This window comes from Somniosus microcephalus, chromosome 27 (genome assembly GCF_052327205.1).
Source record: "Somniosus microcephalus isolate GS21.2 chromosome 27, FLI_Smic_1.0, whole genome shotgun sequence".
In the NCBI taxonomy this organism is placed as follows: Eukaryota; Metazoa; Chordata; class Chondrichthyes; order Squaliformes; family Somniosidae; genus Somniosus; species Somniosus microcephalus.
In genome coordinates, this window is record NC_141013.1 from 1142634 (window position 1) to 1160571 (window position 17938).

The window sequence follows — 17938 nt, forward strand, 5'->3', positions numbered from 1 at the left end:
GTGACCGAATAGAGTGGAGCGCATCGGGGAGCACATCCTGCCAGCGGGAGGTTGGAAGGCCCCTAGACTTTAAGGCTAGCAGGGCGGCCTTCCAGACTGTCGCATTTTCTCTTTCCACCTGTCCGTTCCTCCGGGGGTTGTAACTGGTGGTCCTGCTTGTGGCAATACCCCTAGTTAGCAGGTACTGACGGAGTTCGTCGCTCATAAACGATGAGCCCCAGTCGCTATGGGTATAGCTGGGGAAACCGAACAGGGTGAAGAGGTCGTTCAGACATTTAATGACCGTGGCACTGGTCATGTCCGGGCAGGGGATGGCGAACGGGAAACGGGAGTACTCATCAATAATATTGAGGAAGTACACATTGCGGTCGGAGGAGGGGAGAGGCCCTTTAAAATCAGCGCTCAAAGGGGCGAGTGGCTTTTATCAGGTGGGCCCTGTCTGGTCTATAAAAGTGCGGTTTGCACTCAGCGCAGACTTGGCAGTTCCTGGTCATGGTCCTGACCTCCTCAATAGAGTAAGGCAGGTTGCGGGCCTTGATGAAGTGGAAGAACCTGGTGACCCCCGGGTGGCAGAGGTCATTGTGGAGGGCCCGCAGTCTATCGATCTGCGCGCTGGCGCAGGTGCCACGCGATAGCGCATCCGGGGGTTCATTGAGCTTCCCGGGCCGGTACAAGATCTCGTAATTGTAGGTGGAAAGTTCGATTCTCCACCTCAAGATCTTGTCATTTTTGATTTTGCCCCTCTGCTTGTTGTTAAACATGAAAGCAACTGAACGCTGGTCAGTGAGCAGGGTAAATCGTTTTCCGGCCAGGTAGTGCCTCCAATGACGCACAGCCTCCACAATCGCCTGGGCCTCCTTCTCAACAGCGGAGTGTCTGGTCTCCGGGCCTTGGAGGGTTCGTGAAAAGAAGGCCACGGGTCTCCCCGCCTGATTGAGGGTAGCGGCCAGGGCAACGTCGGACGCGTCGCTTTCCACCTGGAAGGGGATGGATTGGTCCACTGCGTGCATGGTGGCTTTGGCAATGTCCTCCTTGATACGGTGGAAGGCTAAGCGGGCCTCTGCTGTCAAGGGAAAAGAGGTGGACTTGATCAGCGGACGGGCCTTGTCCGCATAGTAGGGGACCCACTGGGCGTAATAGGAGAAAAACCCTAGGCACCTCTTTAGGGCCTTGAGGCAGTGGGAGTTCCGTAAGGGGACGCATCCGGTCGGGGTCGGGGCCGATGACTCCGTGTTCCACAACACAGCCAAGGATGGCGAGGCGGTTTGTGCGGAATATGCACTTCTCCTTGTTATATGTCAGGTTCAGGAGTTGGGCGGTGCGGAGGAATTTTTCGAGGTTTGCGTCATGGTCCTGCAAGTCACGGCCGCAGATGGTCACATTGTCCAGATATGGGAAAGTGGCCTGCAACGCATTTTGATCTACCATCCGGTCCATCTCCCTTTGGAAGACGGAGACCCCGTTGGTGACGCCAAAGGGAACCCTAAGGAAGTGATAGACGCGGCCGTTTGCCTCAAAGGCGGTATACTGGCGGTCCTCAGGGCGGATAGGGAGCTGGTGGTACGCTGATTTCAGGTCAATGGTCGAGAAGACGTGGTACTGCGCGATCTGGTTGACCATATCAGCTATGCGGGGGAGTGGGTAGGCGTCCAGCAGGGTGTAGCGATTTATTGTCTGGCTGTAGTCGATGACCAGGCGCTGCTTCTCGCCGGTCTTAACGACCACAACTTGGGCTCGCCAGGGGCTGGTGCTGCCCTCAATAATCCCTTCCTTCAGGAGCCGCTCCACTTCGGTTTTAATGAAAACCCTGTCCCCGGCACTGTATCGCCTGCTCTTTGTGGCGATGGGCTTACAGTCGGGGGTGAGGTTAGCAAACAGTGGGGGGGGGGGGGGGGGTGACTCTGAGTGTGGAGAGGTTGCACCTGGTGCGCGGCGGGCAATTTGGAAGCTGTTGGCTACGGACTGTGAGTGGGGGTAGGGGTCCACCGTACGCCATCGTAACACTTTTAAGGTGGCACTGAAAATCTAACCCCAGCAGGACGGCAGCGCAGAGGTCGGGCAGGACCAGAAGTTTAAAATGATCGTACACAGTCCCGTCTACTACGAGTGTCACCACGCAGTAGCCGCCGATGTCCGCCGACTGGGACATCGGAGGCCATAGAAATCCGCTGGTGCGCAGGCAGGACTGGGAGAGAGCAACGCTGCACCGTGTCGGGGTGGATGAAGCTCTCCGTGCTCCCAGAGTCAAAAAGGCAGATTGTATCGTGGCCATTTACCTTAATGTCCATTGTGGAACTGGCTAGCTGGTGCGGTCTCGCTTGGTCCAGTGTAACGGATGCCAGCGTAGGGGTCGGTGTGTCGCTGCGGGTATCAGATGAGGCGGTGTTGGGGGCCTGCTGCGTTCCGGCTGTCGTCCAAGATGGCGGCGTCCATGATCCCCATGTGGCTGGAGGCGTCCAAAATGGCTGCTGTACCGGTGGTTCGCACATGGCCGGGGAGGCCCAAGATGGCGGCCCGCATGGCCCACACGCGGCGCTGCTGGGGTTCGGGGTGGCTTTGGCCCTGCAGACGCTAGCGTAGTGTCCCTTCTTCCCGCAGCCCGAGCAGATCGCGTTTTTTGCTGGGCAGCGCGCTCTGGGGTGTTTTGCCTGGCCACAGAAGTAGCATTTCTGGCCTTGGGGCACTGCTGTCTGGCCTTGGGACACTGCTGCGGTAGTTGGGCCGTTGCTGGGGTGGCACGGCGCTATGAGGCGGTCCTACCGTGTCCCAGGCTGTCATTCCCCGCGGCGTCCACGGTGCAGAGGAGTAGGCAGCCATGCCCCGGTAGGCTGCATCCAATGATAGTGCGAGTTCAGAGGCCTTGTTGAGGTCGAGGCCACTCTGCTCCAACAGTCGCTGTCGGGTGTAATTGGATCTGTGGCCCGCTACAAAAGCGTCCCGGATAAGTTCCTCTGTGTACACGGCGGCCTTTACATCCTTACAACCACAGGCCCGGCCAAGCACAGACAGTGCCTGAAGCTATTCCACGGTCGATTCCCCAGGTTGTTGTTTACGACTCCCCAGAAGGTGCCTGGCGTACACTTCGTTCACTGGGCGCGTGTACTGGTCCTTGAGGAGCTTGATAGCGTCCGCGTACGAGGTCGCGTCTTGGATGACCGAGTACACTCGGTGGTTCACTTTGGAGGTCAGGACATCCAGTTTGTCCTCGTCCGATTTGATTGCTGCGGAGGCGGTCAGGAATTTTTCGAAACACTTAAGCCAGTGAGTAAACTTGGTGGATGAGTCCGCCTCCCGATGATCTAAGTCCAGGCATGCTGGTGTGAGGATCTTCTCCATTATAAAAATTTTGTTAATAAAATTGATGCGCTATCAATTACTCATAAAAGACTGAGAGTTAAGAGAGTAACTAAAGGCTTTTATTAACAAAAGAATGAAGGTCTGCCTCGAGTGGTCGACCGGTCCAGAAATACAAAGGGCTGGGGAGCAGTCACCTTTATACTAGGACTTGTGGGAGGAGTCAGCCGAGGCATGTCCAGGCATGTACACAGTGGAATACAAACAGTGGTTTACCACACTGGTGGAATGGGCGGACACATGGCAGATGAAATTTAACGCAGAGAAGTGTGAGGTGATGCATTTTGGTAGGAAGAATGAGGAGAGACCATACACACTAAATGGTACAATTTTAAAGGGGGTGCAAGAACAGGGACCTGGGGGTGCTTGTGCACAAATATTTGAAGGTGGTAGGACGGGTTAATAAAGCATACGGGATCCTGGGCTTTATAAATAGAGACAGAGTACAAAAACTGGGAAGTTATGTTAAACCTGTATAAAACACGAGTTCGGTCCCAGCTGGCGTATTGTGTCCAATTCTGGGCGCCACACTTTAGGAAGGACGTGAAGGCTTTGGAGAAGGTACAGCAGAGATTTACTGGAATGGTTCCAGGGATGAGGGATTACAGTTATGTGGATAGACTGGCAAAGCTGGCATTGTTCTCCTTGAAGCAGAGAGGGCCAAGAGATTTGATAGAGGTGTTTAAAATCATGAAGGATTTAGATAAATAAAGAGAAGCTGTTTCCAATGGCTGGAGGGTCGATAACCAGAGGGCACAGATTTCAGGTGATTGGCAAAAGAACCAGAGGCGAGACGAGGAGAAACCTTTTTGCGCAGCGAGTAGTTAGGATTTGGACTGCACTGCCTGATGGGGCGGTGGAGACAGATTCAATAGTAGCTTTCAAAAGGGAATTCGATAAATACTTGACTGAGAAAAAATTGCAGGGATATGGGGAAAGAGCGGGCGCAGACTCGATGGGCCGAGTGGCGCCTCTGCTCTGTACGGTTATGATTTCCTCTCCCCGCTAAGCATAAGTAAAAATAATGTTGCTTTGTTAATTTTTGCTTTGTTTTTACAGGGATTGGCCAAGGTGTACCAGTAGTTGCTTTGATATTTGAAGGTGGCCCTAATGTGATCCCCACTGTGCTGGAATACCTGCTGGAGAGCCCCCCAGTGCCTGTCGTGGTGTGTGAAGGAACTGGCCGAGCTGCAGACCTCCTGGCTTATGTGCACAAGCAGACTGAGGAGGGCAGGTAAGAGACTGGTTTTAACTTTTTTCTTCAAAACACATGCTTCGCTGTAATATGTGCATAAGCATAGCGTCGGACATTATGGAAAGATAAATGTAGTGTACTTGCACATTAAATAGTGTTGAAGTGATTTGCTGATTTAAAGTATGCGTTCCCTTTATAAGCCTCAAATTGTAAAACTGAAGCTTAGAAATTAGTGTCATGCTTAACCGCTTCATTGAATGTTAGAACGCAAAAATAGGTTACTTGTCTCAAGTCTGCTGGTGTTTTTCTGTCGGTGAGCCACCTATTCTGATCCCACTCTCCTTGCTTCCCGTGCCCTTCAATACTCCTTTTTTCCACATGTCTATCTAATTCCCTTTCAAAAAAATGTATATACTCTGCTTCAATAACAGATTGAGGCAAAGAATTTTGAATTCTAATCTGTAAATAATTTTGTTTCTAACCTCCCCTTTATTTCTTTGTGATTCTTAAATTTGTGCCCTCTTGTTAACATCTCACTGACAAGTAGAAATAATCTGTCACTACTGACCCTATTATAACTCATCATAATCTTCAAGACCTCTGTCAGGCCATCACTTAACCTTCTCAGCTCTAGTGAAAAAAGCCCAAAGTTAAGAGGTGCAAAGAAAGACTGACAGGAAGCAAAGGGAAATAGTAAAGGATTTTATAAACATGCAAAGTAAAAGACTAGTAAACTACAGACCAGTCAGACTAACCGTATTTAACAGGAGTGGAAATGGAAATTTGCCAAATAACCAATTGGAACAAGATTCAGTTTTTCTCTACAGCAAGACTGGCTTTTTGAAATGATCTAGTGTAACTTTTTAAAGAATTTTTGTTGGTTCAACAACTGATTCAATGTGCTTAGCTGACTTCTATAGTTAATCGGATTGGTGTTTTGTTCCCCTTTAGAATCCTTCCAGATAGGTTGGAATTGGAAATCCTCACAACAATCAAAAAGACTTTCAACTTCAGCCAAAGTGAGGCACACCATCTATTCCAGACTCTGATGGAATGTATGAAGGCTAGAGAACTGGTAAGTTCCGACACAAAAATATGCTGTGATAGGCCGGATGGTTCAGTGAGTTACCTCACTGTATCTTTTATTTCTCAAATGTGGGTTTGAATCCAGCCCTTACCAATGGAATGGAATATGTCCACTCTCTGATCCTAACTGGAATGAGTTTGGGTGAAGGCCCACAGTTCCACACATTAGTACAAAATCTGGTTATCTCTCTCAAACCTTAAGCGCTTTAGGTGTTGCAGATGGGGAGAGCTGGCAACTGCTGGTGTCGGGGTGCTCCGGATACATTGCTAGGGCAGAGTACATAGTACAGGTAGACTACCCTTTATCCGAACTTCCGAAAACCGAAACCCTCTAAAAACCGAAGGTTTTTTCCGTCAGCGTAAGTCGTGCGCACGACATGACCAGAGTGGCGCACGACTTACGCTGAGCAGAGGGTCAGCGTAAGTCGTGCGCACGACCCCCCCCCCCCCCGCGGACCCCCGCCAACCCCGACCCCTGCCGACCCCCCCGCGGACCCCCGCCGACCCCGACCCCCGCCGACTTACGCTGAGCAGAGGGTCAGCGTAAGTCGTGCGCATGACCCCCCGCGGAACCACCTGACTCTCTTCCAAAAGCTCGAAAGCAACGAGAGCTCTCAGCCCGCGGCGGTGCCGGCCCCTGTTCCGACCGAGCACGACGACCTGTTGGTGGAAATGCGGAACTTCATTGCATTCCAGGCTAGCAGTGACGGACAAGCCATGACTGCGGACCCCACCGCGCACCCCCGCCGACGCCGACACCCCCGCCGACCCCGACCCCCGCCGACCCCCCCCCCCCCCCCCCCTGCCGACCCACCTTCCGAAATCCAAAATTTTCCGAAAACCGAAACACGGCTGGTCCCGAGGTTTTCGGATAAAGGATAGTCTCTACCTGTAGTAAAGCAGTGTTTGTACAGAAGAAAAACGTTGACTAGTCTGCCCGTTCCAGTCACTGATTCTGAAATGAATAGCTGTGTATTCCCTTATCTGTTCTTAAAACTTGCCATAGCTTTTTGTTCCACGACCAGCACTGGTAATCTGTTCCATATTTCTATCACCCTCTTATTTTAAAAAAGTACATAAATTTCCTATTTTTTTTTGACACCCTTAACTTTAAACTGTCCACTAGTTCTCAAATCCTGCACTCCATCCTCCTTCTCCAGAGAGCTAAGTTCTAGGAGAAACAATCTTTTGCTTAACTCAGGAGTGAACTTCTTGGCCTTTCTCTGGATTTCCTCCATTAATTCTACATCCTCCTTGTACTACGGAGAGCAAAACTGAACACAGTACTCCAGATGCAGCATTGCCAAGGCCGAGCAAAACCTCAGCATAACCCCCTTGGGCTTATTGATCACATCCCTAGCTATGCATCCCAACATTTTAATTGCTTTCTTCGCTGCCCATGAAAACTGAATCAGTGGTTTTCATCTCTCTCAAAACCTTCCGCTCTCTCTCCTGCCACTTAGTATGTAAACCACATTCTCACTCACTCTTTCTGCCAATTCTTGTGACTTTATACTTATCTATGTTACATAAGAACATAAAAAATAGGAGCAGGAGTAGGTCATTTGGCCCTTTGAGCCTGCTCCGCCATTCAATAAGATCATGGCTGATCTTCTACCTCAGCTCCACCTTCCCGTACTATCCCCATATTCCTTGATTCCCTTAGTATCCAAAAATTTATCGATTTTTGTCTTGAATACTCAACGACTGAGCCTGCACAGCCCTCTGGGGTAGAGAATTCCAAAGATTTACAAGCCTTTGACTGAAGAAATTTCTCCTCATCTCAGTCCTAAATGGCCGACCCCTTATTTTGAGACTGTGACCCCTAGTTCTAGACTCCCCAGCCAGGGGGAACATCCTCCCAGCTGCTACCCTGTCAAACCTCTGAAGAATTTTGTATGTTTCAATGAGATACTTCATCTGCCGCTGATCAGCCCTTTGACCCCTGGCCTGTCCAGATTCCTTGGATTTATTGCACATTGGTTAGCACCATTAGTCACTGCACCCAATTTAGTGCTTACGAGGTCCAGCGATACCTAGTAGTGTATAATTGATGCGGTAGAAGCATGTATTCTGTGAAATGAGAGAGAAACGAGGCTTTGTTTTCAAGGTCACAGTGGAATATGAGAGAGAACTTGCATTTATATAGCACCTTTCACAACTTCAGGACAATCCAAAGTGCTTCACAGCCAATGAAGCACTTTTGAAGTGTAGTTACTGTTGTAATGTAGGAAATGGGGCAGACAATTTGCGCCCAGCAAGGCCCCACAAATGGCAGAGAGAGATAGTTTGAGGGCTAACTGTTGGCCAGGACACTGGGAGAACTGCCCTGCCCCTCTTGGAATCGTGTTGTGGGAATGTTTATATACACCGGAGAAGACAGCTTAACATCTCGTCTGAAAGACGGCAGTCTGACAGCACAGCACTCCCTCAGAAATTGCACTGAAGCATTGACATCGTTTCTGGATTGGGGCTTGAACCCACGACCTTCTGACTCTGCGGTGAAAATGCTACCTCTCAGCCAAGGCTGATACTCAAAAGACGTGATACAATAGTAATGAGATACAATAGTAATGAGATGTAGGTTTAATTTCTATTTCCCTTCACCCTACCGCACCCCATGGCAGAGATCTTATTCACATTATTGCGGGGGGTGGCACTAAATGGAATCCAAGTGCCTCCCACATAGTGGGAGGATAATTGTAACTTAAACGACATCACCCTTCCTGTGAAGCACATTGCGCCTGGTTCAGAGTGGAACTGGCAGGGGCATATTGTCACCCAGCCTCTTGACTGCGGTGCTGAATGATCTGGCAAGAAGTCTGAGGTAATTACCCTCAAAAGAAAATGTCAACACAATTTCAGATTAATTGACAGTTGCAGAAAATGATCTGGAATTGATTTGTGTTGCGTACTTTGGAAAAGTCTTCATGTGCTGCATTTCTATTTTCTATATCTTGTGCTGTCCATATCCTTTCCCATAGAGTGGGCAATTGCTGAGCTAGAATTGGTATCATTCCCTGCAGATATTGAGAGGGCAGGTTTGGGCTCAGGTGAGGGAGATATGTCCACCTACTTGAATAGTTTGCCTGCACAAGCCGTTGCTACGATAACGATTTGCATTTATATACCTTTCATATAGAAAAACTTTCCCAAGTGCTTCATTAAGGAGAAAAGAGTGTGTGCTGAGCCTTAAGTCAGGATTTTGATCATCATATTGTATATGATTTCAGATCACTGTATATCACATTGGGGCAGAGGAACACCAAGACATCGATGTGGCCATTCTAACCGCACTGCTAAAGGGCAAGTATTCTGAGCTTGAACAGCTTCTTTGGTAACCATTCTTAACCTCAGTTTACTCTACTGAAAGCTCAGTTTTGCGCTATCACATTGGTGAATAGATGCAATTATTGGTTAAATAATTCTAGCAAAGGGATGTTAATCAAGTTTCAGATCTGTCTTTTGTTTAATTTTGGGTGCCTTATTGAAACTGCTAGATACAAAGTGTAAGATGCTGAGTGGTGATTCACGGTTGTTTTCAGTCAGTGATTGCTACCAAATACTGATCTGTGTAGGTTCAAGCTTTCTACCAGTGAAAATACAACCAAAAATGTTGAGGGAGATGGAAGGAGTGGGCCTTGTGTGAGAAAAAGATATTGTGGTATTCTTGAAATAAAGCAGGTTGTGCTGCTAATCACGTGTACATTTCGATAAAAGCAATCGATGTGGTCACTGTGACATTGAGCCATATAGATTGCAAACTTAGAAATCCACTGTGACAGAGTCAAGTGTCTGTTTTAATAGCATATTAACTTAAATTTTAAATAATGAATATAGGTCAAAATAGTTTCTGTGCTTTGCAGATGGACTTTGCAGTGCAGCAGGACAGAAGAGAGTTGTACGGGTTTGAAGCTGGGTGATGTGACCAAGAATCCGAATCCCACTTTCCAAGCTGTGGTGTTGAGTACTATACCATTCAGATTCTGGGAAATGGGAAGTCCAGAATGAGACAGGATAGGTACACAGGAATAAGAGAAATAACTCTGTATTTGTGCAGCCAGGCGCTACCTACGCGATGGCTAAGAGCTAGAGTAATGATCTGAGTAAAAAGATCATTTTAACAGTTTGTGGTAGGAATGAAAGATGTAAGAATTGATCGTATTGGGGTATTATTTTGTCTGGTGTGTAAGAAAGGCTGTCCTGAGTCTGAACTCAGCAACAGTCTAACACTAACCAGCTTATGTGATTGTATCTAGAAGCTGTGAAGTAGTTCTGGCAATAGCGCTTGCATGTACAGCATGTAACAATATATTGTATCTTTTCCACACTCTGCTCCAAATAGTAAGTTAATGTGTCTCACTGAAGCTATAACTCTTTAAATTCAGGTACCAATTCAACTGCGTTTGATCAATTGATCTTAACTCTCGCCTGGGACAGAGTGGACATTGCCAAGAACCATGCATTTGTTTATGGGCAGCAATGGCTGGTATGTAAGCATTTACATTCTAGAAAACTTTTAAGGATAGAGCTACATGCAGCACAGGAGCAAAATTAATGTTTCTTTGAGTGGATTTATTACTTTATTTTATTTTTAAATGTATTTTCTCTGTTTTTGTAAAGATAACAAGGAAATTCTTTTGCTTATGACCTGTGAAATTTTAACCTCATATAGTACTTATATTTTTTTCCTTCTAATGTTTAATATTGCTGTCCCATTTAGAAACAATTGTGAACATTCAGCCTAACTGATGCTCTGGCCATTGAGGTTGTTCAGTGCAGTGCCAGACTTTCATTGCTGATTTTTATTGAATGTTGCAGGTTGGATCACTGGAGCAAGCAATGTTGGATGCTCTTGTCATGGACCGAGTGGAATTTGTAAAACTCCTCATTGAGAATGGAGTTAGCATGCACAAGTTTCTCACAATCCCTAGGCTCGACGAGCTGTACAACACAGTAAGTGAGAGGAATGGTTTATGTTCTGCTTTCCCAAATGCAGCAAAATTTATCTAGCGTGCTCAAATTGAATGATTATAGAGAATAATATTTGGGATTTCAGGTTTTGTATAAAATTTTGCAAATTATTGGTAGAATCACAAATACTGGTAATTGTACTAACACCAAATTAAGGGGTTGTTTAAATTATTGGTTAATATAAAGCGTATTTTGTTAGATTTTTTATAGCTAGACCTTGACCTTCACCTGTACTCTTAGGGCTACTTAGTACAAACTTATTAAGAATGCACTTTTATAGTTTTCATATACAAGTCATTATACTTCAAAAGTAATTTGTTGGCTGTGAAGAACTTTGCGACGTGATGAGCATTATATAAATACTTGTTCTCCCTGCCCTTCCTTACCACCCTTGCTGTTTAGAAATACTGCATTCATTTTATTTTTGTGTTCTTTCATTGCAGAAACAAGGGTCAACTAATCCAACACTACTTCATCTAGTGAGAGATGTTAAACAGGTAATTTTTCTCCTGCTTATCTTCGAGTGGCGCGGTTGCACGCTGTGATCTGGGACCGACATTTAAAGCAGTTTTTAAATATGTGTATTGCGTACCCATCATAGATTGTTACAAAGATCATTGTAAACCAATGTGCCCACATTAAAATGTGTACTGAAAAGGCCATGAGGCAGGGGTCTTGCTGTTGACGTATAAGTGTAGAAAAAGGTTGAGTGCAGGAGCGTCCTGGTTTATGTAAGGTTATTGCTGAACACATTATGCAATTTTTATAAGAACATTTAGAGTAATTCTATTGCTCTATCTTTGTGAGTTGCCCATTAGTCACATTGAAGGAGTTGAACAATAATTGATACTTGGTAACATCTGAAAAATTGTACTTGCTAGAGCAAAATGATTTCAGTGATCATGTGTTTAACTCTGACAATTTAACTGTTATAGTGTCAGTCTTAGCAACTCCTTTAGCTTCCTTAATGGGGTCATCAGCATGTCATCTAAACAAACATGTTCCTATGCAGAAGACAGGTAAAGTAAAATGTTTGTTAATGGTGCATTTAAAAAAAATCAAAAAAAAAATCTCTCATTGGGAAGACTCCCCTGGCAAAGATTTGATGAACATATTAAAATGAATAAAAGGCTTATCTACTTCTACATCAGTTGACAGCAGTATGGTAGTTGTTGGATGTAGCATAGTTCAGCATCTCTAACTTGCCTTAAACCAGTGGAATTTCACATTTTCTGTGCACCTTGTGAATTGTGCGCTGTAGATGTACTTTGACACTGAACCAGATTTAGAATGCCAAGACAACTTTCATCTAAAACCAATAATAGCCATCTTTGTAAGGGAGTTGCCTTTTTGCTAGCTGAAAAGAACCTTAATTCTTCTGAATTGAAGATTAACATTGGCCAGCTGAACTGTCCTAAAGGGAGAGCTGTACACTGTTGCTGCATTGATTGGTTTTTAATTTCTTTCCATCTTGGGCCGTTTAAACAGCTGCTGGGCTTTGTCGAGGAACAGTCATTTTACACAGAACTCATCCTTAAGCCCAGTCTCTGTGAGATGTGTAAGAAGGACACACTGGTCCAAGCCCACTAGTTCCATATCGCTGGGGTGGAACTAAAATTGCTGCTGGCGGAATAAATGATTTAAAAACTTATTTTTAGGGGAACCTCCCTTCCGATTATAAAATCACTTTGATTGATGTGGGTCTCGTCATCGAATACCTTATGGGTGGAACTTATCGATGTACGTACACGAGGAAACGTTTCAGAATTATCTACAACAATCTCCATGGAAACAATAGGGTATGTTCTTTGTTTTCCGGAATATCTCACTACAAGTACCAGAAATAGCCTGAGGTCATAAACGAGAAATGAGGGGAGGGGGAGGGTCATTTAAAATTTTAAAAGCAGTAAGGATCTCTTCTTTTAAGCAAAATGTAAAGTTGACTTGTTCTGTGCTGCAGCATAGTAGGATGCAAGTTATTGCCTCGGATTCCCCATGCAAAAAGTTACTGCTCTCAACCTTGCTATTGGGACTGAAGTAATTGATGAAAACTGGTTCCCCACAGGGAGAGAGGCAGGGAAAATCATGAAGCAAGTTCTCCATATACCTTCTACATGTTGAAATTCTTGTCTTTGTTAATATTAGCAAATAGTAGATGCAGGATTGAGGTGGTGTTCTACCACTGTAGACTTGTGTCTTCTGTTGGCAAAGACTAGAATTTCACCTCCATAGTGACCAGTTGTTAGGAGTTTTAGTCGTTCATGGGATCTGGCGTCGCTGGCAAGGCCAGCATTTATTGCCCATCCCTAATTGCCTTTTGAGAAGGTGGTGGTGAGCCGTCTTCTTGAACCGCTGCAGTCCGTGTGGTGAAGGTGCTCCCACAGTGCTGTTAGGGAGGGAGTTCCAGGATTTTGACCCAACGACAATGAAGGAACGGCGATAAACTTCCAAGTCGGGATGGTGTGTAACTTGGAGGTGGTGGTGTTCCCATGCGCCTGCTGCCCTTGTCCTTCTAGGTGGGAGAGGTCGCAGGTTTGGGAGGTGCTGCCGAAGAAGCCTTGGCGAGTTGCTGCAGTGCATCTTGTAGATGGTACACACTGCAGCTACGGTGCGCCGGTGGTGGAGGGAGTGAATGTTTAAGGTGGTGGATGGGGTGCCAATCAAGTGGGCTGCTTTGTCCTGGATGGTGTCGAGCTTCTTGAGTGTTGTTGGAGCTGCACTCATCCAGGCAAGTGGAGAGTATTCCATCACACTCCTGACTTGTGCCTTGTAGATGGTGGAAAGGCTTTGAGGAGTCAGGTGGTGAGACACTTGCTGCAGAATACCTAGCCCCTGACCTCTTGTTGCCACAGTATTTATGTGGCTGGTCAGTTAAGTTTCTGGTCAATGGTGACCCCCCCCAGGATGTTGTTGATGGGGGATTCGGTTGTATCTTTTTAAGAAGTAAATTGCGACTTGGTTTAATGTAGTGTCCAGTCCTACGGATAGGCACCCTACTTTAGATAAGACGGTAGTAATTTAAGTATGTTAAACATCGAAATAAAGCTTTGTCAATAGATGCTTATGTGTAAGCGACTCATAGAATTTCACTACAGAGAGAGGCCATTTAGCCACTTCTCGTAGAGCTAACCCCATCGTCTCATTCCCTCCCCTTTCCCCATACCCTTTTAATGATTTCTTTTTCAAATATTTATCTCTTTCCCTTTTAAAAATTAAGGATACTGCTTCCAGCATTGTTTCTGTTTTAGCATTTCATGTCCCAACATCCTTCTGTGTTTTTTAAAAATATTCTCCTACTTCCTTTGTTCTTTTGGTGATCTTTAATTTATGCCCTCACTGACTCTCTCAAACTCTGAACCTTTGAGTCTTTCTACTTTTATATAAAAAAAAGTTTCATCATTTAATGTATATGTGACTTTATTCTTCTTCCTCAAATGTATCACCTCACATCTCCCTGCATTAAATTGCATCTGATGTCCATCTGCCCAATCTACTACAAAAAGAAAATACTGCAGATGCTGGAAATCTGAAATAAAAACAGAAAATTTCTTTCAAAAACTCTGGAAATAAAAAGCTGGTCTCAGTAAAAGTGACCATGAAGCTGTTGGATTGCATAAAAACCCAACTGGTTGATTAATGTCCTTTAGGGGAAGGAAACCGTCCATCCTTACCCAGTCTGGCCTATATGTGACTCCAGTCCCTCACCAGGACTGCGAGAGAGAGTGCTTCAGCCCCGAATACTAAACCCAAGCAACACTTTGGAGTATCACTGGTATTTTACATTTTAATGAGCATGGAACTGTCAAGAACATTCTCTCTCTAACAACCTTTCTTTTATCTTTTTAATCCAGAGATCTGGACGGCTTTCATCAAGTAGTATACCTCAGCTGCGCAAACACCAGGAGTCGCTAACCAATCGAGCAGACAAAAAAGAGAAGACTCGACATAATCACTTCATTAAGACTGCACAGCCTTATAAACCCAAGGTACTGGGCACTGTAGAACAAAGCACGAGCAAATGGCAGATAGCTTGTGGGCTGTACTACTTGTTGGATCTCAAGCCCAGGCCTTTGAACAGGACTCTGAGGCACCAGCTGAGCTCTTCCTTTGAACAGGACTCTGAGGCACCAGCTGCGCTCTTCTGTCACACTGCTTGTTCACAGATTTCTAGCGTGGGGGCAACAATTTGCAATTTATATAAACATTTTAATTTTTTTATTTCAAGTTAATGTTTTCAGTCGTCTCCTGAAGAAATTTTTTGCAATTTACAGGCACAGCCATTTAGTTTTATTAAGGAGCTTTAGGATTCAGCTCTCTATAATCTGTGTACATGTGCTTTCAGTCCTGCAATCCAATGAACTGTTGCTTACCTAATTGAAATATTTTTTCCTGTCTGGAATCTTTTGAAGCATTGCAAGATTTTGATTGCGCTCGTAAAACCATGCATTATTCTGAAAAAATATCGTGGTAAATTAGAAACAAATTTGATCAGAACAAGTGGCTGTTATTACCTTATTCTGTTACAGCCTGTAATTAGCTGAACAAAATGCTGACTGTGTTTCTGTTCTTTCAGCTTGAATCCTCTGTTGATCAGGGGAAGAAAAAGAGAACCAAAGATGAAATTGTGGACATCGATGACCCAGAGACCAAGCGTTTTCCCTATCCTTTCAACGAGCTGCTAGTGTGGGCCGTACTAATGAAGCGGCAGAAGATGGCCATGTTCTTCTGGCAACATGGAGAAGAGTCCATGGCCAAGGCTTTAGTTGCATGCAAGCTGAATCGATCCATGTCCTATGAGGCAAAACAGAGTGATGTAGTTGATGATACTTCTGAAGAACTGAAACAGTCTTCTAGGTCAGTAGTTGAAAAGTGCACCGAATACTCAGTTTAGTAATTATCTAAGGGCTTTTATGCTCAGTGCTGAGCAAAGGTTTCTATCAGAACAATCCACCCTCATTAATAAAATATTGTTAGCCTGAACCATGCAGCGAATCAGTTCAAATTTGCATCCCATTTTTTGCACATCTTCCTTCTAAGCCATGTTACATCCGACTTCCAGGGCTAGTAGGTGTCCTGATCCCAGCATTCTGCTCTTGAATTGCTGCCTTGTGTTGATTCACCTGTCGGTTTTCCACCTCTCCAATTCAGGAAGAGCCATCTCTCCCCTTGATCACCTAACTGAGAATGGGAATTGATGGGGCAACATACATTGTACCATTCAGCACTATTCTAATACACAATATTCAATATAGTGCCTTTTAACATCTCGAGTGCCCTTCACAGAAGTGTAATTAAGCAAAAATCAATGCCAAGCCACAGAAGGAGTTAATGGGAGGAGTGACTAACGGCGTGTTCAAAGAGGTGGGTTTTAAGGACAGTTTTAACAGAAGGAAGTGAAGAAGTTCAGGGAGGGCGTTTCGGGGCTGAGACTGCTGACGGCATGGCTGCCAATGGTGGGGGCGAAGGGATTTTGGGATGCACAAGAGGCCAGAGTTGGAGGAATGCAGAGCTTTTTGGAGGGTTGGAAAAGGTTAACGCTAGGGTGAGGAGAGGCCATGAAGGGACTTGAACACCAGGATGAAATGTTAAATTTGAGGCGTTGGGGGACTGAGAGCCAATGTAGGTTAGCAAGCACGGATTCTGGATGACTAATATTTGGCATGGGATAGGGGCAGCAGAGCTTTGGATCAGTTTATGGAGTGTGGAGGATGGGAGACCAGAGCATTGGAGGTGGCAAAGGCATGAGTGAGGGCTTCAACAGTAGATGGGCTGATGCAGGGGTAGAGGTGGGCGATATTACCAAGGTGGTCGTCGACAGTCTTTGTGATGGAGACGATATGGGGCTGGAAGCTCAGCTGGAGGTCAGATAGGACGTCAAGATAGCCAACACTCTGGTTCAACCTGAGACAGCGGTCAGGGATGGCAATAGAATCGGGGGCATGGAGTTTGTGGTGAGGGCTGAAAATTCTGGCTTCGGTCTTCCCAATGTTTAACTGGAGGAAATTGCAGAAGTACTGCAGGCAAACCTTTAAAGCTTCGACACCCTAATAAATCGCAATAAGGGAGGGAATTTCAGGTTTTGACATGGAACCCTTGGACGGAGAGGTGGGTAGTAGGGTGGTGGGGGAAGGAAAGGAACAACCTAAAAACTAGACACAAACAAAAGACAACTGAATTGCCTTGTAGTAAATTAGAACAGTGACCACAGTTTTGCACAGGTCCCTGCAGTGTGGTTACAGCTACTGACGCAGTCTGAGTGGTGGAAGGAATAGAGAGGATTTCAATTTGATGTAAACTAATAGGACTCCTCTACATTAACACTGCTTTCTCATGACCTTAATCAGTAATCTGAGGTTTATTAGCGCTCAGCGTTAACTTTCAGCTCGGTTAAACCTGAGGATTTCTGGCACACTTGAGTTTTCTGACTTTAAAAAAAAACTGGTGTGGGCTTGAATTTGAACTGTGCTTTTTATAGAGTGAACAAACCATTGTCTTTTTGAAAGAATTAGCTTTAATTGATATTGGCAGAAAGATTTTCAAATACTAACAATCTATTAGCACTCATGCTACCTCACTAGAGCTGCTGCTGTCAGCGTGCACCAGGTGAGTGAGTTACTGTCAGTGCACCAGGTGAGTGAGTTACTGTCAGTGCACCAGGTGAGTGAGTTACTTTCAGTGCACCAGGTGAGTGAGTTACTGTCAGTGCACCAGGTGAGTGAGTTACTGTCAGTGCACCAGGTGCGTGAGTTACTGTCAGCGCACCAGGTGCGTGAGTTACTGTCAGCGTGCACCAGGTGCGTGAGTTACTGTCAGTGCACCAGGTGCGTGAGTTACTGTCAGTGCACCAGGTGCGTGAGTTACTGTCAGTGCACCAGGTGCGTGAGTTACTGTCAGTGCACCAGGTGAGTGAGTTAGTCAGTGCACCAGGTGAGTGAGTTACTGTCAGTGCACCAGGTGAGTGAGTTACTGTCAGTGCACCAGGTGAGTGAGTTACTGTCAGTGCACCAGGTGCGTGAGTTACTGTCAGCGTGCACCAGGTGAGTGAGTTACTGTCAGTGCACCAGGTGAGTGAGTTACTGTCAGTGCACCAGGTGAGTGAGTTACTGTCAGTGCACCAGGTGAGTGAGTTACTGTCAGTGCACCAGGTGAGTAAGTTACTGTCAGTGTGCACCAGGTGAGTGAGTTACTGTCAGCGTGCACCAGGTGCGTGAGTTACTGTCAGTGCACCAGGTGAGTGAGTTACTGTCAACGTGCGCCAGGTGAGTGAGTTACTGTCAGTGCACCAGGTGAGTGAGTTACTGTCAGTGCACTAGGTGAGTGAGTTACTGT

The 17938-nt window shown here is 45.8% G+C and overlaps 1 protein-coding gene across 1 annotated transcript in view; it reads left to right on the forward strand.

Annotated features, from left to right (window-relative positions):
- trpm7 (transient receptor potential cation channel, subfamily M, member 7) overlaps positions 1-17938 on the forward strand; it is a 151125-nt gene that overhangs the window by 53114 nt on the left and 80073 nt on the right. Inside the window, exons 9-17 of the mRNA XM_085968293.1 lie at positions 4414-4588; positions 5501-5624; positions 8869-8941; positions 10024-10124; positions 10457-10591; positions 11053-11106; positions 12268-12408; positions 14461-14595; positions 15183-15463. Coding sequence (XP_085824419.1) covers positions 4414-4588; positions 5501-5624; positions 8869-8941; positions 10024-10124; positions 10457-10591; positions 11053-11106; positions 12268-12408; positions 14461-14595; positions 15183-15463 — 1219 coding nt within the window. The remainder of the gene's footprint in view (positions 1-4413; positions 4589-5500; positions 5625-8868; positions 8942-10023; positions 10125-10456; positions 10592-11052; positions 11107-12267; positions 12409-14460; positions 14596-15182; positions 15464-17938) is intronic.